The sequence below is a fragment of the Spermophilus citellus genome (assembly GCF_964194105.1).
Source record: "Spermophilus citellus genome assembly, chromosome: 17".
Taxonomy (NCBI): domain Eukaryota; kingdom Metazoa; phylum Chordata; class Mammalia; order Rodentia; family Sciuridae; genus Spermophilus; species Spermophilus citellus.
In genome coordinates, this window is record NC_138199.1 from 11,922,164 (window position 1) to 11,946,246 (window position 24,083).

Genomic DNA, 24,083 nt, shown 5'->3' on the forward strand with positions numbered 1-24,083 from the left:
AAAGATGGCGATGATACTTTTGGAATCAACCAGTGGCTGGGACCCAAGGGAGGCATTCAGATGCAGAGGACAGGATTCTCAGGAACACGTATAGGAGAGAGCATCCTCCTGATGGGCTGCAGTGCAGGAGGAGGAGAGAGCAGGGATGGCAACCAGGTTGTGACTTGGGACTGCATAAATAGTGATGCCACCTGCTGAGATGGGTCATGGGGAGAGTTGCGTATTTCACAGGATAATGAGAAATGCGACTCTGTTTGGTACATGGAGAAGGCTGAGCCCTGAACATCCTTGAGGCCTCTCATTTCAGAGGCCAGGAAAGGAGGCCCAGTGATAGGAAGCAGCTTGCCCAAGTTCAGCCAGCTGAGAAGTAGAGGCCAGGCCAGGGCTTCCCACCAGCCCACATTTCTCCGTCGAGCTCCAGGTCCTGGGACACAGAGGAACTCCGTGAGTGGACTCTCCAAGATCACGGGATTCATTGTTTTGAAGGCCCATTTCTTCTCCAGCCTTAAGTTCTAAGATGAGGCTGCTGAAACAATGGGTTCCATGCACTCTTGGTCAACCGGTCTGGAACATCCTGAGGCTGGGTGGTGTCGGCTGGTGCTGGAGGTGATCCCCCCACCTCTCAAGATTTAGCCACAGCAATGGCCCCGTCACCGCCCTCAGAGAGAGATCCTCCTGGTGGAGAAGACGGAGCCTTTCCTACGAGACAGGCCTCATGTGAGGGTCTCTGAAGGCACGATTTCCTGTGATGCAATTTATCACCCTCTTTATGGTGTAGATGAAGACACTGAGACAGAAAGCCAGAACATGAGTCCCTTTGATGACACCATGGTGCCCCTGGGGATTGCACAACATTAGAGAAGGCAGGGGAAGAAGCGCCACACAGCACCAGGTCCAGAGGTGCCCAGAGGGGGAGGGTTGTCATGAGAATCACCTATGCCAGACACTCCTCCAGAGTAGACAGAGTGGGCCTGCCCGGGGATGGGGAGACCTGGAGTCCAGCCCAGGTGATCTAGGTGTACAACCAGAGACCCTGGTGCCTTCCTCTTGGGCTCTTCCCATCCCCTCCATGAATGAATCTGGTTGGTGGCATATGAGGCCGGGTACTTTTCACTTCTCTCTGAGGTCAAGGTATCATGGTCCCTTGAGTCTAAAAGGACAGGCACTTCACAATAAGATCCTTGTTGTCCTGTAGTTCAGCGAGAGAAATAAGGTGCCACTTGAGCCCCTACTGGCCAGGGGAGATCCAAAGAGTGATCACTTAATTTAGCACATCTTTTGTTAGCTTAGAGTAAAAGGACTATTTGGACTGAAGCTCTATGAGGATATTCTATGGAAATAAGTATGGAGAACAGGGATCAGTGTAAAGTCCAACTTGGATGAAAGGAAGAGAAGGAGGTAGAATTGATGATGAAGTAAGTCATCAAGACTCTTCCAAATGCAAAAGACAGAAGAGACAGTACAAATTATTGTGGCACAAATAGAACTGTATTAGCTCTTGGAGTGGAAATTCCAGTAGTAGTTCTAATTTCAGGTCTGGTTTGATCCAGGAGCTCCTACAATGTCTCAGGTTTCATTTTTCCATCTCTTGGCTTATGTTTTGACATCACCATCACTCTCAGGCCGATTGTCTCCATGCTGGCAAAACGTTCACCAGCAGATCCTGGCTTATTCCCTCTTGGTTTCAATTTCAGCAGACAAGAGAACATCTCTTTTTGTTGAGAGCCCCAACCAAAGTCCCAAGATTGCATCATACTGCTTCTGACTGTTTCTCTGCTTGTCTCAGATCCAATACCTGGTGCCTAGAAGGTGGCATTTCCCGCTTGGCCCAGCACGCTTTTGTGTGTACCCCTGGAGCTAAAGATGAAGTCAGAGAACTCCAAACCCATTGGCTGCGAGTGGGAGATGTGTGGTTTCCAAGAGGAAAATTGGGATGCTCTAAAAAAATTATAGAAGGTTGTAAAAATAGATGTGCACCCTACAGATGTTGGGGAGATCCTGCTTCCTCATGTACATGTGAATTGAAGGGCGGACATGGATTATTATCTTACTTAGAACAATAATAACTGCACAGGCCCAGACTCCAGACTCCACCTGCTCACAGGATTCCAGCCCCTTGTGCAGGGCTCCCTTTTTATTTGTTTGTTTGTTTCTGGTACCTGGGATTGAACCCAGGGGTACTTCACCACAGAGCCACATCTCCAGCCCTTTTTATTTTTCACCTAGAGACAGGGTCTTGCTAAGTTGCTTAGGGCCTCCCTAAGTTGCTGAGGCTGGTTTTGAACTTGCAATCCTCCTGCCTCATCCTCCTGAGCCTCTGGGATTTCAGGCTTGCACCACCATTCACAAAACTCCTTGGATATTTCTTAACATCCCCAGAAGATCTTTATCACAGATTCACCAACAAGTCCCTCGGTGCCAGGTGCCATTGCTACCCCAGGCACCAGATTTCCCACTACCTGGTGTGCTTAATAGGTGTTCATATGCCAGGGAGTCTTCTGGGTTACAGTCTGTTGAAAGGTCCCTGTAGAGAATGACATGTGTCATGGAGTGGCTTTGGTCACTAACTCCTAGAAGCACTTCTAGATTTGTCTGCAACTTCTTTTCTCTCACCAGGTTCCAATACTGTTTTTGGAGACAGGAGGTGACAGACACCATGCTGCTGCCCACTCCATCCCTGTTTCTGTCCCTTGGTGGTTATGTAAATCTATCCAGATAAGCCTGCGTCTCAGGCCCTTAGGTTGTAGCTGGGAGGATGGCCCTTAACACACACACACACACACACACACAAAAAAAAAATTGGGCCAACCACATCAACGGTGGCTATCTCTTAGAGTTGTGAGAATCAGCTGAGTGTGTGCTTCCAGAAGAATTCCTGAGTTCTAGATGCAACACAGGTGGGAGACTTGATATGAGTTAGTTTGGACTTCAGCAAGGGATTGTCAAATTCTGGGGAAGGCTCTTCCTTTCCGCCTCAGCCAGTGTTAAACCTTGGTCATGTATTAAAAACCACTCAAGTGGCTTTGACACCCAAAGCACAGGCAATGAAAGAAGAAAATCATTGATAAACCTCACCAAAATTTAAAGCTTTTGCACATAAAAAAAGGACACTCTCAAGAAAGCACAAAGACATCTCACAGGATGAGAAAAATATTTCCAAATAATATATCTGATAAGGGATAATATGCAGAATATTTAAAGAACTTCTACAACTCCACAACAAAAGCAAACAATCCAATTTTTTTATATGTGCAGAAGTTAGAGTAAATATTTTTCTAAAGAAGACACAAATTAACCAATAAGCAATCACATGAAAGATGCTCATCATCATTAATCATTGAGTAAAGGCAAGTCAAAACTGTAATGGGATAACATTTCACAGCTGTTACAGTGGCTACAAGTTTTCAGAAATGGAAAATAAATGTCAGTGGGGATGTGGCTTGCTGGTGGGAATGTTAAATGGTGCAAGTGATGTGGAAAATCGTTTGGCGGCTTCCCACTCTGTTAACCAGCAGCATCAGCAGCAGATCTAGGAATTCCACCTCTAGGTATACCCCCAAATTTGAAAGCAGGAACTCAGATATACATCTCTATCAAGAGCAGCATTATTCACAATAGCTGGAAAGTGGAATCAACCCAAGTGTGCATCGACAGGGGAATGGATACCTAGCATGTGGTATAGCCACACACTGAAACAGTATTCAGCAATGAAAATAAACCGAGGACTGACACACGCTACAGTGTGAATGAATCTTGGAAGCCAATCACAGACCGTTTCATGGTTCCAATTATATGATTTATCTAGACTAGGCAAATCCAGACACAGGAAGAAGAAAGTTCTCCAGAGGGAGGGGGAATGGGAAGATGTTGTTTCACGGGGACAGAGTTTCAGATTGTAAAGGTGAAAAGATTCTGGAGATGGATACTGGGGATGGTTGCCCAACAATGTGAATGTACTGAATACTCTGAGCCTCATGCTTAAAAATGGTTAAAATGACAAATTTTATATTTTATATTATCTATATTTTACCATAATAAAAAATCACATAGAAATTATTATATATAATATATATAATAATTTCTAAATTATTATATATGATATATATATAATAATTCTAGATTTGAATTGCAGATGAAGGAGGTCCCAGGGGCTGTACTTCCACGTGTGTGTGTGTGTGTGTGTGTATATATATATATATATATATGTGTGTGTGTGTGTGTGTGTGTGTGTGTGTGTGTGTATACACACACACACACACTCACCTAGGTCAATTTGAACCAATTCAATCCAAGTCTCCAGAGCCAGACCTGGCCATTGGTCTCTTAGAAGTTTCCCAAAGGGGTGGTATCTTAGGGTGGTTTTGATTTGCATTTCTCTGACTGCTAGAGATGGTGAGCATTTTTTCATGTACTTGTTGATTGATTGTATGTCCTCCTCTGTGAAGTGTTTGTTCATGTCCTTGGCCCATTTGTTTATTGGGTTGTTTGTTTTCTTATTGTCTAATTTTTTGAGTTCTTTGTATACTCTGGATATTAGGGCTCTATCTGAAGTGTGAGGAGTAAAAATTTGTTCCCATGATGTGGGCTCCCTATTTACCTCTCTTATTGTTTCTCTTGCTGAGAAAAAACTTTTCAGTTTAAGAGAGTCCCATTTGTTGATTCTTATTATTAACTCTTGTGCTATGGGTGTCCTGTTAAGGAATTTTGAGCCCGTCCCCACAATCTGTAGATCGGAGCCAACTTTTTCTTCTATCAGACGGAGAGTCTCTGATTTGATATCTAGCTCCTTTATCCACTTTGAGTTGACTTTTGTGCATGGCGAGAGTAGGGGATTCAGTTTCATTTTGTTGCATATGGATTTCCAGTTTTCCCAACACCATTTGTTGAAGATGCTATCCTTTCTCCATTGCATGTTTTTAGCTCCTTTATCAAATATAAGATAGTTGTAGCTTTGTGGATTAGTCTCTGTGTCCTCTATTCTGTACCATTGGTCCACTTGCCTGTTCTGGTACCAGTACCATGCTGTTTTTGTCACTATTGCTCTGTAATATAGTTTGAAATCTGGTATCGCTATACCACCTGATTCACACTTCCTGCTTAGAATTGTTTTTGCTATTCTGGGTCTTTTATTTTTCCATATGAATTTCATGATTGCTTTATCTATTTCTACAAGAAATGCCATTGGAATTTTGATTGGCATTGCATTGAACCTATAGAGAACTTTTGGTAATATCGCCATTTTGATGATGTTAGTTCTGCCTATCCATGAACAAGGTATATTTTTCCATCTTCTAAGATTCTCTTCTATTTCTTTCTTTAGGGTTCTGTAGTTTTCATTGTATAGGTCTTTCACCTCCTTTGTTAGGTTGATTCCCAAGTATTTTATTTTTTTTGAGGATATTGTGAATGGAGTGTTTTTCCTCATTTCCGTTTCAGAAGTTTTGTTGCTGATATACAGAAATGCCTTTGATTTATGTGTGTTGATTTTATATCCTGCCACTTTGCTGAATTCATTTATTAGTTCTAGTAGTTTTTTTTGTAGACCCTTTTGGGTCTTCTAGGTATAGAATCATGTCATCTGCAAATAGTGATAATTTAAGTTCTTCTTTTCCTATTTTTATGCCTTTAATTTCTTTCGTCTGTCTAATTGCTTTGAACAACCAATAAAAAAAAAAGTTTCCCAAAGGGGATTGTCCTGCCAGGACTGGGAGCACTAGACTGGACCTTCCAGTCAACAAGCATACTGAATGACTTTGGGGTGATCTAGAAAGGGGACTTTCCCTGTTGACCTCTAACCTCCACTTCTGACCCCTCCCCCTCTGCCAACCCCTTTGGGTGCTTCAAATAAAGTGCCCTCTGGTCGCCCACTAAATGCCACAGCCTTTCCCCCACCACTTCTGTTCAGAAACAGGGCACCAGATTCTCCGGGCATTGGGAGAGACTTTCAGCTCCAGTGGGAAACGAATGCAGAAGAGTGGACAAAAACACAAATCATTTAAATAAACTTGCTTTAATCATTAGCAGAGCAAGAGCAAACAGTGCAGGTAGACCACGGCATTGTGCAGGGAGGAGCGGAGGACATATTTACAAAGGCTTTGGAAGAAAAATGTTTCTCCTAGTGGTGGCAGGATCCTGGATAATTTACTCCTGGAAGCATCCAATGCTCCCTGAGGATGTGCCATCCTGTCTCTCTTGACCGATGTGTGAAGAGCACCTGCTCTGAACGCGCTCCAGGCCAGGGACTTGATGGGAATTAGATGGCCCAGAGTTTACCAAAAGCTAATTGGCTAAGGAGCCCAGGCAGGGACATTTACAGAGAAGGAAAATTATGTGTTTTAATGATTGAACTATGGATAATCTAGACACTGGAAAATAAACCTTTGCTTCATTATATATATATATATATATACCTCCATTTCTGTTCCCATCCTGGAAGCCAGGAATGAGAACACTATAAAATTTAAGGGGGTAGCCAAAGTCTTCATAGTCGGGATAAGTAATACTTCAATGTAATCATTTAAAAAATCAAAATTAGTGTTAGAAAGTCCCAGATCAACAAAATATCAACATTTCAGATAAAGTCAAGGTCAGAGCTTACATTCACTGGAGCTGGATTCTCTTGCCATTCTGGCCCTTGTGCCAATAAAACTTTATTTAAAAAAAATGCCCATGGGCTTTAGTTTGTGAATTTAATTTTCAAATGAAACACTTCATTTAATTTTTAGATTAAATTAAACTGCATTCAAGTATGATTTTTTTCGACTACTGAGTTTTTTAGATGTGAGTAGTTATAATTGTCCTCACCCCGGCCCTGCTGCAAAGGACCCTTGAAAGCAGAGTTGCCAGATAAAAGACAGGATGGACAGTCAGATTCGAATTTCAGATGAAGGAGGTCCCGTAGGCTGTACTTATACATGAAGATTATTTGATTATCTGAAATTCAAATGTAGTAGTGTATCATGTATTTTTATTTGTTAAACCCGGCAGCCCCACTTGAGAAGTCTCACCAGGCACTCCCCACGATGGTGTTCAGTTCCACAGCAACGTGCCCCACCCCCACACACGTACTTTGTACACACCATGTGAGCGACACTCCCGGACATCAGCACAATGTGTCCAGAGACTTTTCCTCCCTTGGTCTTCATTCACCATCTGGCATTGTAGTTTCAGACACTGAGCCTGACCTCAACTTCCTGTCTCTCCTGGCCCCCATAGATTAGGTTCCCATCAGCAGGACAGGTTCCACAGTGACAGCCAATGCAGAGTCCTGGGCCTCTCAGCTCTCTGTGTCACTCACCACATATCCAAGATTCAACTAGTCCTTTTGCTTTACCTGGGTCCCCTCTGACTTTCGGCATCCATCTGGGGAGGAGAATCCTTATCAGTAGGGACTGGGGTCAGGAAGAATAGCAATGAGACCCCCAGAGCAGGAGGCCTGGCCACTAAGGCATCCATTGGCAAAGCAAATATGAAAAGGCATTTCCAGCCCCAATGTAGAGCACATCAGAAAACCAGGTGGAGCCAGAAAGGACAGAAGAAAACCAGGGGAGATATTCAGAAGGTCCCTGGGAACTGGGATCAATTGTCTGAGGAGAGCTGGGATTGTAACAGCTCCAGGGGAACTTGTGCTGACCACAGAGGGAGAAGTGAGAGAGAAATTGGGAGACAAGACTCTACAGACGAGAAAGAGGAAAGAATCAAGGAGGAAGTGAAGTCTGGGGGCCAACATGGGCTCATACCAAGGAGGGCAGGTGCATCCCAGCTGAACTGTGGATGCAGAACGCCTCACTTCACCCTGCTGGGGGCCATGCCTGGGGTCTTCTGGAGCTCTCTCCCCCTGCCCAGTATTTTCCAAGAGTGATCTTGCATCTGAATTAGCTGGGATGCTTGCTAGTTCCATTCCTGACTATCCTCACTCTTTTAGAATCTCAGTGATGAGTCTAGGATTCAGCATTTAAAAAGCTTCCTGGCGGAAGCAACCCAATCTCAGATGAAAACCAAGTACTATGAGGAGAAAAGGAAGAGATACTGACTAGACTCTTTCTTTAACAAGAGAATTCTCTTCTCTTCATCCTGGGGTTCTTCTCTTCACTTGAATTCGGGGCCAAGCCCCAGGGACTGGTGGTCATTCTGGGAAATACACCGGTAGGGATAACTAGGGTGACAAGGACAGGCAGAAGCTGTGAGCATTACACAGCTTCCTGTATGCAAAGTTTGAAGAACCTGAAGACTGACTTCATGTCTGAGTGGGCATATTGTACAGGGAAAGAATGATCTGCTCCAAGCAACGTCCATCCTGCATCATCCCCAGCTTTCTTGGGAGTCCCCCAGATTGCAGATCTGGAGTCCACCAGGCTAGATCTCACTCTCTTCCAGAATCTCCTCCATGGTGTTGGCCAGGGTGAAGTCCCCCTCACTGCTCTCCGACAGGCTGCTGCCTCGGGGCCAGGCTGTGTGGCCCCGGTGAGGATGGGCACCCAGCTCCCCCCGGCCCTGTGTGGCCAGGTGTGAGCCACCAGGAGAGGTCTTCAGCTTCTGAAGCGTCTCGGCACCATCTCCATCTGAGAGATTCTTGGGACATTTCCCCAGGAACCGGAAGTTCTTCCCCAGGACCCAGGCTCCACAGCCTGAGTGGTTGTCGAGCAAGAAGCGGGCCCAGAACTTCCGCAGTTCAGCCTTCACCTGTCAGGTGAGACAAGGGTTAGGTTGTAGTCTTGGGATCATTTACTCATGTGTCCGTTCAGCAAAAAAAAAAAAAAAAAAAAAAAAAAAAAATTATCGAATAGCTGCTCCATGCTACCCTTGGGAAATTTACCTTCTACCTGGTGAAGAAACAAGACACATAAGCATAGCAGATGACAAATTCTATGAGACTATTAAATAGGACAATGTGGTAAGGAGTGTTAAATGAAGACAACAGGAGACCACGGTTTTGCACCAAGCTCCTGCCCTGGACCCCACCAGACTAGACTGAAAATCAAGATGGAGTCACCCCTGCTGAAGTTCCACCTCACCAAACCAAGACTTATGGGCCCTTCAAGGGAGAGAGATTACAGTCCAACTTTCCAAACAGACCAGGTTCAATGGGTCTGTTTGACAAAGTTCTCTCTGCCTTAACCCTTGCACAAAAAGTCAGCCTGAGGAAATCTGATGTTAACCAGTTGTTTTTATACCGGCCTGTCTACTCCTTATAAGGAAAGTAACTTATGACGACTGCTCTCTTCTGCCTTCCTCCATAAAACGAATGCCCTCTGCTCAGACCACTGATGCACTTATTCTATTTTATTGAATGAAATATTGCCCATTTTAGAATTGCAAATTAAGCCAAGTGAGGTCTTTAAACTAAATTGTTGCAAATTTTTTGTCTTTGGACAGGAGATTAAGAGCTTGAGATGTGGTGTTCAGAAGGGACTCTGTGTGGTGGCATTTGAGCCAAAACCTGCCTGATGAACAAGGAGCCCTTGCATGAAGCTATGGAAGCAGCAGCCCTGAGCGACACAGAGGAGGGCCTCTGCTCTGGAGAGCTTACACTCTAGTTGGAGAAGACGAAAATGCACATTTAAACCTGCAGTGGAGGGAGGGGAGAATTATGAGGCAGCTTGAAATTTTACCAACTCCAAAAACAAATGAAAACCCCTGTTCTGCCTCTTCACCCTTCAAGCCTTTCTCCAGGTGCTACAGATTGATCCTGAGTGTTCCCCAAAGGCTCATGTGTGGAAGGTTTGGTCACCAGTTTGCGGTGCTGTTGTGACATGGTGACAACGTCAAAAGGTAGGGCCCAGTGGGAGGAAGTTGGTTCACTGGGGGAAGACCCCTGGAGGGGACCCCAACCTTCCTTTCCCTTGCTCTCTCTCTGCCTCCTGAGCACCATGAAATCAGCAGCTCCTTCCACCATGTACTCCCAGCATGATGTGCTGCCTTGTCACAGGCCCAAAGATAAAGGGGCTGGGCAACTATGGACTGAAACCTCTGCAACCATGAGCCAAAGTATACCTTTCCTTATTGTTAAGTTGATTGTCTCAGGTATTAGTTATAGTAACAGTAAGCTGCCCAGCACCAGGGAAACAGAAAAACTGGTTGGGGTCATGCAATCATATGAATAAAAATTATAATTCTCAGGTATTGAGCCTTTACTATCTGCTCAGCATGCCTGGGACATCACTATAAGGTAAGGACAGTTGTTATTTCCGTTTTACAGATGAGGAAACTGAGGCTAAGATGCAGTGACCTAACTCATAGAGCTCTTAAGTGGGTGAACCAAGGCTTGGATCCAGGTTTTTGGATTCATGCTTATTTTCTTCATCATACTTTCACCCTAGCACAACTCCAGTAGAGCTAAGACTGGATTCTGAGCTTTCACACACCCATCATGACACCTTTTCCCATTTGTCTAAAGTGTCTTCTGTTCTCTCTCCTGGATGCTCACGGTACATGCTAGTCGCCGTTACCCCATCACATACATAGAAACCACAGAGGACAGTAGGATTCCAGCCCCAGCCTCACCAAATGTTGGGATGGCTACGTGGAAAACATACCTCTCCATTGACAAAGCCGTACTGCAAGGCCACGAGGAACCCCTGGAACAAAAGGAAGATGTGTTGTGAACTTTGGGTAGACATGTCTGAAAATTACCAGCAAAGTCCAAGATAACCCCCAGGGAGGCATGCAACTACACTAACTAGAGTTAGTCATACTGGTGATGCTAACTTGGATTCTAAGGCATCTCCTCTAACTTTGGCATCTAACCACCCATACCAGCCTAGCTTTGGTGGTCATGGGTATTCATAGGTCAAAGATGATTAAATCCCCATAAAGCATTCAATTATATGAATACTAGGCAGGCCACAATCTCATTTCTACCAGACCATGGTGGTCACTGGCTAATTTATTTTGCCTGACTTGCATTCTTTCCTTTTAGAATCTGACACTCTCTTATTCCTCGGGCCTTTGGCATGACTGTCAATCACATGGTTTCCACATTATGGAATGGCTGTCACCTCAATAAGTGGCCCAAATTGGCCTGTGACCCAAGCAAGGTCAACCAGAGTTCTTTTCACTGGGAAAGGGGAGAGAGAGTCTAGAACTCTCTTCTCTTCGTTTTCCATCTTGATAGACAATGTAAACCCAGAGATACTGCTAGAATCTTCCCAGCTCTGTGGAGAGAGCCCATCTATGCATGAAACCAAGACAGATAAAAGCAGAGACCGGAGAGATGGTGAGAGTCTTATTTCTGATATTGCTTGGGAAACTGGACCCAGATATCTGGTTCTAAATTTTTCATTTATCTAACATAACAAATATGCTTTTCTCTCATAAGAATATTTCTTTTGAAAAGATAGATTATTTCCTGTCTGTGGTTTCCCATCACACTTAGAATAAAATAAACTCCTTAGCCACAGAAGGTCCTAGGTGATCTAGGCTCTGTGTTGCTGATTTATCTTATGTCATGCTTCTCTTCAGTCACTATATTCCAGCCACATGGGCTTTCTAGATTCTTGGAGCTTATCAAGTTTATATATTAACTATCTATTGCTGTATAACATAGTGGATCAAAACAACAAAGATGTATTATTTCATACACACTGTACAGCCAAGAATCTGGCAGTGGGTTAGCTGAGTGCCCTGGCTCAGGGTCACTCTTAAGTTTCAGTCAAGATGCTGGTTGGAACTACAGTCATCTGAAGACTTGGATGGCTGCCGGAGTGGCTCTAATACTGATAAGTTGCTTACTGCCTTTTTTGATTGTAAAATTGTAGATTGTAAATGCACTCGGGATCATTATTTTTAAAACGGATGCACATATGTATCAATTATAAATATTCTCAGTTGCAAGGTTAAACATAATCATGATCACAGAAACAAAGAGGTAGAATTTTTTTCTCACACATAATAATAAAACATAATAATAATTTCTCACACACATAATAATAATTATTAATTCATTAATAATGATTAATTCATTTATTAATATTCAAACAAACTTAAAGACTATGTTCCACATTCAGATTCCTATTCCTCACTCAGCTGGATGATGGTGGGTAAGCTGGATGTGCTTGTCAGTAGGAGGCTTCAGTCTCTCTCCACAAAGCTGCTTGAGTATCCTCCTGACATGGCAGCTGCTTGAGTATCCTCCTGACATGGCAGCAGCTTTCTCCCAGAAAGAGTGATCCAAGAGAACAAAGCAGAAACTGCAACCCGTTTTATGACCTAATCTTAGAAGTCACACACCATCATGTCCACAATATCCTAATGTCACATAGGTCAACTCTTTGCAATATGGAAGGAGACTTAAAAAAGTGCATGGAGAGCCATTGAAGGATATTTGGGGGCTGGCTACCACAGTTCACTTCTTCTCAAAGCCCTTCACACTTCCTGTTTTCTGGATGATTCTCCCTCAAACTTCTGCCTAACTAGCTGCTTAAAGTCAGATCTTAGCTGAAATATCACCAAAAAGAGGCCTTTCCAGATCACCCAAGTCACTATCACAGTGGTCTATTTTATTCATTCTTAATACCAAGATTATATTGTAATTTGTCTGATCGGTTCGTATCCATCCCTCTCTGCCTCACCTGCAGTCAGACTAGCATCCTTATCTTGGATTTTCACTACCACACCCCAAGCACCTGAAACAATGCCTGGCGTTTAATAGGAACACACACACACACACACACACACACACACACACACAAAATATTTGTTGATGAAAGAGTGAGTGAATGAATGAATGAATGTGTTGAGATCCATGACTCAATTAAGAGTTTTGCCTTGTACAATATCAAACAAATTCTGAAACGTGGAAAGATGGTTTCTTCTTTATTCTCCTCTTAGTTATTTAGAATTGTAGTCCCAAGGATTATAATGAAAAGACTATACATAGATTATCAAGTAATGGTATTTTCATTTACAAAACATTTGTCTTGGGGAAGTTTCAATAAAGGGATAATCTCTTGAATTTGGAAAATATTTCTGGGTTCACCCTATAACTGCCAAAAGTCTGGAATCAAAGATACTTTAGTTAATGTTTATTTCTGTTGATTCTGCAGACTTTGACACTTCCTGATTTTTTTGAACAGCCATCTGTGAGAACCTACATACCCTGACTTTTCTTAATTGACATGAAGGCCTGTGGAATTTGGGCTAAGTGCCTGATATATTTGAGCTGGATTTATGTTTGGCACCCAAGTACTTGAATCTTTGTGGGAAGAATCTCACAAAATGCCAGAACCCAGCAGGAAAGGACATATCTCCAACTAAAAGGTGAATGTCTTGAAGACAGGATGACTTCTTTTATATCTCTTGATCATAATTAAGTTATTATCAAGGTTTTTCTGTTCTTCCTTGTGTAAGCCTTTTTCAGTACATTCCTTTTGCAACCTGGTCAGGGATCTCCATGTTGATTGTCACAATATCAGTAAAATGCTCAGATTCTGCCTACCCATGTGGAATTTTCCTTCTCTTATGTCCCTAGATATTTCATGACTATAGCTCCTACATGGGAACATGGTGGTACAAATTAATCATTTCCACACATACAATCACATCAGAGGTTTACAGACACCCTGCATGGTTGGCAGGACAGGTGATACTCGCCTCTGGGCACATGATATAAGAAGAACTGGATTTCAACATGCCAGAATTCTTTTGTTGGGGGGAGGGGTGGTTACTAAGGATTGAACTCAAGGCCACTCAACCACTGAGCCACATCCCCAGCCCTATTTTGTATTTTATTTAGAGGCAGGGTCTCACTGAGTTGCTTAGCAACTTGCCTTTGGCTGAAGCTGGCTTTGAACTCACCATCCTCCTGTCTCAGCCTCCCAAGCTGCTGGGATTACAGGTGTGTGCCACGGTGCCTGGCGCCAGAATTCTTATAAACAAGTTGGCTACAATAGGATTCCCGTGACAAATGTGTCTTTTCATTTCCCCGGGTTCTTTCTTTACTGTCTTAGGACCATCCTGGAGTATGATTCTCATTCTAGGTAAAGTGACTGCGAAGCCAATAGGTCCCATGGATCACATGGTTTTTACTTTGTGTATCACCAGGGCTTGGCCATCTCTCGTTAGGTCAAGTGATAGCACAAGACTGGTGAAACTATTATGGTTTGGGTACGAGGTGTCCCCTCAAAAGCTCTTGTGTTCATGAAGGAATGTTCTGAGGTGAAATTATTAGAATGTGAAAGTTGTAACCTAATCAGTTCATCCTGGTTTAAATGGACGGATGGACTGGAGGTAACTGTAGGCAGGTGGGGTGTGGCTGGAGGAGATGAGTCACAGGTACATGATTTGAAAGACTGCCTCTTCTCAGCAAACCCTTCCCCTTTCTCCCTCTGCTCCCATAAATGGAGTAGGGCTCCTCTATCATGCCCATCCGCCATGTTGTTCTGCCTCATCTTGAGCTCAGAGCAATGGAGTCATTTGTCTATGGACAGAGAACCTCTGAAACTATGAACCCCAAGTAAACTTTTTCCTCCTGAGTTGTCAGGTATTTTGATCACAGTGCTGAAAAGCTGACTAAAATAATTCCTTCTTCTGCCATCTTGGATCTGAAAGTCCACCTCTCTAGTGAAATTTCCATGCCAGTCATTGCAGTTTTTAACTCCAGAACTCCAGCAGTAAACCTTTGGAAGAGTGAAGAACCCTCCAAAGCAGTAAGACAAGGAAGCTCTTAGGGCTAATGCCTATTCTTGCTGATTCCCAGGGTAGAGTCACTAAGATATAACCCACCAAATGGGCCTCCCACCTGGATGCCTACCTATGATTTCACTGTACCTGGTGGAATGGAGGGGGATAGGGCCAGGGTGTTCAGAAGGTGAGAGACCTTTGCCCACACAGAAGCCCTCAAGGTGTGTTTTCTGGCTCAGGGTGTTTATATAAACCACCCTGCAGAATCACTCTGATTCCTCAAATTCCACACAATCATTAAAACTATTAAATTATTCTTGCTTTAAACCATTGCAGTTTGGGGTGGTTCATTACACAGCAACAGATGACCAAACATCCCTTAAATCCAAGGAATGTGATAGGCTAGGTTTCTTTCTTAGAAATCTGTCCCACATAACTCCATAGGAATTTTCTGGTCCTCAACTAGCCTTAGATATATATATGAGATCAGTTGATTAAGGGCTCACATTGATTGATCATGTCCTGGGGCTGGGGCCAGGGGAGGGCAGGGATGAGAGGCCACCAAATACTCTGATATATAACAGCTGCAGGATTTGCCTTTTTCCCCTCCTAATTTGGGATTCACTTTTAAAGAAGATTAAGGGCCAAGCAATAGAGGAAACTCAAATTACTGAATCTTAGCTTTTGAAATCCCCCAAAAGATTGAAATAAATTAAACATGTTTTCATAATGAAAAAATAAAAATGTTGCTTAGTCTCAGTTCAAAGCTACGAACAAGAATTCAGCTCCAATGGGAGAGGAAAATAAAAACTTGTCCAACTGCCCAGACCACATCTCAGGCCCTGTCCCTCAGTCTTTGGTGAGCCAAGCACATTTTCTTTGCTCTGTGCATAGAATCTCAGCACCTGACCCTGTCTGGTGGCAAAGGTTTTAGGAATCTGGTCTAAGGAAATTGATGGGTCCTGGTGAGGATCCGCACAGGGCACCTGAGAGGCATTACAGTATGGTGCTCATAGGCAGCATCTTAATTAACCTCTGGTTAAAAATCTCATCTTTGCCATGTGTTCTCTGAGCCTCAGTTCTTTTTTCTTTCAATGCATATAATAACTTCTTCAAAGATACATTGTGAAGATCAAGATAGAAAGTTTCATATTAAACAGATATTTTGTAACATACAATTTTAATCCCTTGGCTGGTATTTTCACTACATTTTTGGACTTATTTTCCTAGTGTTTATTCCAAGGATTATAAAAATAAATTTCAACGGATTACAATCTATTTCACATTAACATCGACTTCATTCTAGTCAAATATAAAAATTTTCTTCAAAGTAGCCCCATTTATTCATTCCTCTCTAGTGTTATTCTTCTCATTTATACTAGATCTTACTGTGTTATCAACTAAATAACATGATTTACAATTGTTATTGTATATAATCTTATGTATTTTAAATCAGTTAAGAAAAATAACTATAAACTATGTAGTCTTTCATATTTTCCTCCGTATTTACCTTTTCCAGTGTTTTTTTTCTTCATAAGAATTTAAGGGCTGGGGATGTGGCTCAAGCGGTAGCGCGCTCGCCTGGCATGCGTGCGACCCGGGTTCGATCCTCAGCACCACATACCAACAAAGATGTTGTGTCCGCTGAGAACTAAAAAATAAATATTAAAAATTCTCTCTCTTTCTTAAAAAAAAGAATTTGAGTTACTATATATTGTTATTTCCTTCCATTTTCAAAGGAAGAACTTCCTTTGAAACTTGTAGTAGTGTTCACCAACATTCTCTCAGTCTTTGTTTATCTGGAAATGTTTTTATTTCACCTCCATCTTGAAACACAGTCTTACTGGTCACAGAATTCTTGATTGACAAGTTTTGTTTTCCTTTCAGCATTTTCAATGTGACTTTCCACTGCCTTCCTGCCTTGTTCTGTTGATGGTTTTGTTGGTTCTATTATGTAATGGGCCATTATTCTCCATCACCTCCAAGATTTTCTCTTTGTGTTTGGGTTTCCGTGGTTTGTGCTGTTTCCGGGTGCAAATCTCTTTGTCTTATGTTAGTTGGAGATCATTGAGCTTCCTGGATGTACAGATTAATATTTTCCATCAAATTTGGGAATTTTTTATCCATTATGTCTCCAATATTTTTTTCTACCCCTTTCTATTTTTCTTGTCCTTCTAGAACTCCCATATGTATATGTGGTATGCTTGATCACATTCCATAAGTCTCCACAGGTGGTATTTCTTTTAAATATTTTTTTAGTTGTAGGTGGACACAATGCTTTTATTTTTGTTTATTTATTTTTATGTGGTGCTGAGGATCGAACCCAGTGCCTCACCCGCGCTAGGCGAGCTCTGTACCCCTGAGCCACAACTCCAGCCCCACAGGTTGTATTTTTCTTCATTATGTTTTCCATCTGTTTATTAGATTGGATAATCTCAACTGACCTATCTTCAAGTTCATTAATTCCTTCTTCCGCCATCTTGAATCTGAGAATCCACCTTTCTAGTGAAATTTCCATGCCAGTCATTGCAGTTTTTAACTCCAGAACTTACATTTAGTTCTTATTTTATAATTTCTCTCTTTCAGTAGAAATTTATTTTATGGATAAATTATTGTCATCATACTTTTCCTTTAACGCTTTAAACACGATTTCCTTTTATTATTTGAACATATTTGTAATGGCTCCTTTGACATTGTTGTCTGCTAATTCCAACATCTGGATCCCTCAAAGAGTTTCCATTGACTAATTTTGGTCCTGAATATGGACATCTCTTTTTTCCTTTGAACATCTCCCATTTCTTGTACATCTTTTTTTTTTAACTAAAGCTGAAATTTTTTAAAAATATTTTTAGTTGTTGATATACCTGTATTATTTATTTATTTATATGTGGCGCTAAGGATCGAACCAGTGCCTCACACATGCAAGCGCTCTGCCACTGAGCCATAACTCCAGCTCCAGAAATTTTAGATACTACATTATAGCAATCCAAAATTCTGAGTCCACATGCTCCATCCCTGGTGTGGTTAATCTGTCTCCCCTGTGGTATGTAACCACTGATATCTATGTTCATCTTTAAATTATGGGGCGTGCGTGCATTTTATCTGCAGGAATGGTCTCCTGTGCTTGTTTAAAATAAACAGTTGGTTAGCCAATGACTGATCAAAATTATGCTCAACCATCTTGAGCCAGTAAGGCTCCAATAGCCTTTGCCAATGGAACTATGTGTTGCTGGGGGAACACATTCAAAGTTTATGAATGTATGAATTTATAGAATTTATGGCCTTTACTTTCTATCAGGCCCTCTCATGTCTCCTCTGTGTGTGCAGGAGCTCATATTCAGACAAGGATGTGGGGATATACTTTCTGATCTATCTTGAATATGTATGCATTCTTGTGCGTCTTCACAACATTTAATTCCACCAGAGATCTATATGGGAGTTTAACAAGGCCCGCTATGGTGGTCTCATTTCTCAGACTTCCCTGTTAAACTTGTGGCTAGCCCACTGGTCCATTTCTTGCCCTAAATAGGATTGTAACAGCAGACTGCGATATTGTCCTTACCCGGTCCCTTGCCACTGAGACACTACTGTATTTGGCAATGCCTAGGCCTGTGAGATTTTTCTGCTTTCTGATCCAAATCAAGTCAGCCCCCTTATGCAGTGAAGCTGCTAATTTTCATTAAAACTTTCTAACTGATGGTGCAGTGGGTGGAGAACAAAAGCAGTCACACCCCAAAATGACATAGATTCCCACTGTTCTTAGTTCAGTAATCTTTCTTGAATAAAACCTTGTCAATCTTTTCTATGCCTTTGGTTAATTTCTTGTATCCTAAAGTAATTGCTATTGACAGTTATCAATTTTTATTCTTTTGAGGGAGAGAATTTGTTGAACTCCTTTCTCCTCCCTTCCAGCAAGTCCTGCTTCTACATGAGCATTTAAAGTTTATTAATTCTAAGTTCATTACTGTTTGGGGGACTTCTGTTCTGTCCATGCTGCTAGTTAGCACTTACCTATTGCATTAGTGGCCTTTACTAATGAGCCATATTTCCCCACATTCATGTCCCTGTGCAGTCCCCCCCTCTTCCTCCTAGGCTGGATCTATGACATGATTTAAAGAGCAGAATGCAGAAGAAGCATCAAGGTGTCAGTTCCAGACATAGGCATTCAAAAACCTGGAAGCTTCAGTTTTTTGCTCTTGAAGACCCTGAACTGCCACATAAGAAGTTCAGTTACTCTGGAAAGACCACAAGAAGAGTGGAAAGTGAGAGACCCTAAGACCCTATGGAAATCAGCAAGGTAGTTAGAGGTGGGAAATGAGGCCCCAGAAATTTCACAAATAAGGCCAGCCCCAGGTTAAGCCCCTACCTATGTGTGAAGAAACCATCATAGAATCTCCAGCCTCCACAGGCTCACAGGAGCAAAGGTTAGCCACTGCTACCATGTCCCACCTGGATTTTTGACTCCCAGCATCATGAGAGGAAAAACAATGATGGTCATCTTAAGTTACTAAGTCATACATAGTGTAAGTAATGGATAACCAAAATATTCAGATAACTTAATGACAGTCAGCCTCTGGTTTCTCATTTCCTCCCATACACATCTGTCAGGCTCAAGAACCTTCCGGTGTGTGAACCTATGACTCCTTTACCCAAGTTGTATTGTATCCCAGATACCCATCACCTGAAGCACAGACAAGGATCATTTTGCACCTTTATTTTTTATTTATTTATATGTGGTACTAAGGATCGAACCCAGTGCCTCACCATGCTAGGCAAGCGCTCTGCCACTCTGCAGAGAACCCAGCAAAAATAGGCCCTTAATAAAAGGCTTCATGTTGACACACTCAGCTAATATGATCATGAGTCACACTACCTATTACAGCCAGGAACGAGCCCTGTTTCTTTCTGAGTCTCTGAATCACGCTGTCAGAATCAAGGCAACACCTCCCATCTGCACGCCCTTCTCATGCCAAGGGTCCTCACCAATAAAGCCTGCTCATGCTAGAAATCTGTTTTCATCCAGGGATCTCTCTTCATTCTGAGCCCATTTAGATCCCATGCATTTTATTTTCTCCCAAGCCAAGGAATCCTGGTCAGACTCCTACTTACGTGGAAGGAGCTCAATGTCAGTTGAACGAAGAGTCGTATGAGTTTTGAAAATCCTTGGATTTGGTCATCAGTGATGAAAGAGAAGAGGATCTCGTGGACACCCAATAAAGGAATGAGGACCAGTGTTGATTTTGCCAGTCTGCAAATGACAACCAAATCACAGTCATGAGGGCCACCCTGGGACTCAACCGCATTTCCTGCTCTTTGGTGTCTGTCTTTATCGTCTTGATGAATAGTTGATTTTCCAGTTGGTCTCTTTGACTACACATTTAATGCTTGAGGGTCCTTTTTACCGTTGCATTCCCTACACATGGTAGATGCTCAGGAAATATGAATGCAAAGAATACACGAATGGATAACTCCTCCCGTATAGGTTTGTCATATGCATACAGATATTAATGTTTTAACTGAGAGGTAGATAATCATGCAAGTAGCTGCCATGCCCAGACTCCACACCTCCCAGGTTTGGCAATTTTCCTATTACATGGCTAACAGATGTGTCTCTCTCTCTTTTTCTACTTAGGTCTTTCAATGTCAGGACTTTAAATGGCAGCCTGAGAATGGAGAGAAAATGAGTTTCTCAGGATCACAAAACCTAAATGGCAAATCCCAGCCTGGAAGTCGGGGGGGGGGGGGGGGGTCTCTGACTTAACCTCAGGCCCTGCAAATCTGAGCTGCACTTTGCCATCAGCCCTCAGGCAACCCTCGACCCTGCAAGGACCACAGGAAATGAAAACCTGATCCTCCTCATAAAAAGTGCTGCTGTGTGTGGAGTTTTGCTGTTGTATACAGTCTACACAAAAAAAGACAAACATTCCTTTGTACCACCCACGTGTAAAGTGCACAGCTGGGGCCCAAACACGCCAAACTGTTGAGTCCCAAATGTGGCTGACTAGTAAAATTCCTTGCAGAGCTTTTAAAATATTTCCAGTGGGCCCTCCAAATAGGTTGGGTTCTGTATTGGTAGATTCAACCAACTGTGGGTGGAAATTTTTCCTTTTTAATTTATCTATACCAAACACAAACATTTTCTTTCTTTCATTAGTCTCTAAACAATACAGTATTGTAACTATTGATATTTCATTGGCATTGGTATCAAAAATAATCTAGAGATGGTTTCAAGTATTTGGGAAGATGGGCAAGTGGCAAATACCTCATTTTCATATAAGGAAACTGAGCATCTGTGGATATTAGTATCATGGGGATCCTGGAACCAAACTTCCATGAAGACCAAAGAAATGCTGTGGTACCCATAAATTTCCTGGAATTGTATTAACTCCCTGAGGTTGGGTCTTGAGACAGTGAATTTTAAAGAAATTCCTATAGGATTCTGATACATAGCTAAGTTTGGGGATGACTGCTTTTTTTTACTATTGAGCTGTTTATAGATTTGAAACTAACCACATTAGCAAAGGTGACTCATATTCAGGATTCGAACAAAGCTATTGTCTAATTTGCATTGGAAAAAAAAAGAGACTAATTGCAATTTGCAATGTGTTTTTAGCCCGAGTCACTTCTCCACCACCCCCTCCTCCGGAGGTAGAGATGTAGACACTCGAGAGTGTCATCAACAGTTTACAAGCAGTTCTTCAGGAAGGTTGAACTCCATCCAAGTTTACTAGAATCCTGTATCTGAGACCCATTCAGTGTCATCAATGAAACAAAAAACTTTCACTATATGCCCTTAAAGGAGGTAGAGACAGAAGAGGGGAATAGGAGCCCCCATGTAGGAGTGACTCCACCTGTCCACGTGGGCTTTGTGTCCCTGACCCTTGACCTTCAGGGGAGGCCTCTGAGATGGGGGATGAGTTGCAGGTCCCCGTCATGGGGTTCTCCTGAGTGGAACTCAGATTACTCCCATCCCCATTCCCAGTCAGCAGGAAGTCTCTCTGCCAGGCACAGTAACTTGTTCCCAAGGAGAGAATATTTTAATATTTCCTCCTTTTCCTACTCCTGCTCCTTCTCCTCACTCCTCTTCTCCTTTTCCTTCTTGTGCTGGGGATTGAACCCAGACCTTGTGCATTCTAAGCCTGCACTCTATCATTGATCAATATCCACAGGGTCTAAGGGTTTGGGTTTTGTTTTTGTTTTGTCTTATTTCCTTAATTTGCAGGAGTTTTTTTTAAAAAAAACCCTCTGTGTCAAAGGTTGCAAAATGGTGATCATGGGTTGGAAATGATTTGCAGACAGTTTTGTTTAAATGACGTAGTGATTTTTTTTTTCTTTAAAGCTATTAGAGACATCTTTAAGGAGATTGCAAAGTAAAGATGTTCAGATTTTCATCTCTTGGAAACAAGACACTTAGGGGCCAAACTCCTGTTTGGCAAAATTGGTTCCGACTGGGTTGTGGCCCTCTATTTAGAGGGAACCTGTGATCTTCAGCCCCCGCTGAGCCTGGACTGCTCACTATGACCTTATTTGGCCTTTGCCCGTGTCTGAATCTGTGACCCTTGCTCTGGGCTATATGGGTTTTAATGACACATACTCACATGCTTCCTGTGGATCATGTCTTACCATGAACTTATTCTGGGGCCATGTTATGGCTTTAGGTGTTCTTTTTTTTAAAATAAACTTTATATTTTGAAATAATTTTAGATCTATAGAAAAGTCGCAAAGGTAGTACAGGGTTGCCACACACCCTTCCCTCAGTTTCGGTTTCTGTTAAACGATAAGTGGCCAAGACACACCTATCAAACTCAGGGAGCCAACACGGGAATATCACTAGTAGCTAAATTGCAGACTTTATTTGGATTCCACTGTTTTTCCACCTAATGTCCTTCTCACCTTCCAAAATCCCACACTGCAGTTAGCACAGTGTGACGGTTACTGAAGAGCCATCTTTTGGGGCCATTTGAGTCACTATCATCCCTCTGGTTGGAAGCAAGAAGGGATTCTCCACTACTCACGTTCTTCTAACTTCTCCTTAGATGAAAGTCCTATTTGTGACCCAGCTCAGATGAAAACCCATAAATAGTCAAAGCAGCTTACCTCTATGGATTATGTGTACACTTATTTTTCATCCATAACCATTTGTTTATTTAACCAGTACAGTTTATTGTAGTCGTTTAACTATTCAACAAATATTTACTGCATATCGACTCTGGGCACACGAGTGGGGACAGTGGGAGTGGAAGAGTTGGAGATGAAGGTGGCAGTGTGCAGGGCCAGCTCTTGGATCTGGGTTCAAATACCCGTGTCATCAATTACTCTCAATGTGCACTTGGGCAAATTATTTCACTCCTCTGTTAGTTTCCTCATCTGTAAAAAGAGGATTTTACTAATAACAGCATCCAACAGGGTCATCATAAGGATTAAGCCAATAACATGGGGTAAACCCCCAGAATAAATAATATCTAATCATAATAAATGATCAATAAATTTTTAAAGAAGGCATCACTGCCTTTAGGTTGCTATAGCTTCAGTGATTTTGATCACTTTTATTTCCATTTGTGATGTGTTTAGTCTGTAGTTGCTGATGGGGCTCAGAACTTGCTTCTTCAAAATATGGTATCTAGACTGTTTTAAGCTGAAAATTTTTGAGAAAATTACAGAAGCAGGAACATCACTCTTCAATCTCTCCTCTACTTCTTCCCTAAAATCAGCTCAAAAACCTACAAAGGGGACCTGGGGTTGTGGCTCAGGGGTAGAGCCACTTGCCTAACATGTGTGAGGTACTGGGTTTAATCCTCAGCACCATATAAAAATAAATAAATAAAACAAATGTATTACGTCCATCTACAACTGAAAAAAAAAAAATACCCACAAAGGATTTCCTGAACTGCCCCTGACGAAAATCCAAAGCCCCCCCCACTTTGAGAAATGCCCTCCTTGCACCCCCAGGGAAGGAACATCCTTATCTCTGAAGACTCGGAAGACTCTGAACCCACAGGTCTTGGTTAGTTCCCCCAGATTAGTCCCATCTGGTCACACCCCTTCTGTTCACTGCTATTTCTCCATAACTCTCCATTCACCATCAGACCTGACCTAAAAATGTGTAACTTCAATCATTTCTTGGGGTCTTCATTTCCTCATGAAAGTTCCTGGGTCACATAAAACTTTGACATAAGTTTGTATGCCTTTGACCCTGTTAATCTTATCATTTTGACTTTCAGACCCCCAGCCAGGGACCCCTAAGAAGATGGAGCAAAAAAACCTTTTCTCCCTCAAATTACCTACCAGGAACTCCTTTGGGGAAGCACTCTGGGTCTTAGCATGTTAAAAATGACCCTCTTTTATACATTCATTAGGCATTCGATCCTCATGCATCCCGTGGAAGGTTAGGATTGTTCCTCTGTGAAAAGAGAACCGTCTCCTCCTGGGAACCGTGAAGAATAGAGAACTCGGGAAGCTAAGTG

General features: G+C 42.4%; 1 protein-coding gene across 1 annotated transcript in view; it reads right to left on the reverse strand.

Annotated features, from left to right (window-relative positions):
* Positions 1 to 7,919: 7,919 nt before the first annotated feature.
* The window catches only part of GLP2R (glucagon like peptide 2 receptor), a gene marked incomplete at its 5' end in the record, with an annotated part of 87,196 nt that continues 71,032 nt past the window's right edge, over positions 7,920 to 24,083 (reverse strand). Inside the window, 3 exon segments of the mRNA XM_081269939.1 lie at positions 7,920 to 8,682; positions 10,536 to 10,577; positions 19,729 to 19,867. Of these exon segments, the coding sequence (XP_081126065.1) occupies positions 8,356 to 8,682; positions 10,536 to 10,577; positions 19,729 to 19,867 (508 nt within the window). The 3' untranslated portion in view covers positions 7,920 to 8,355.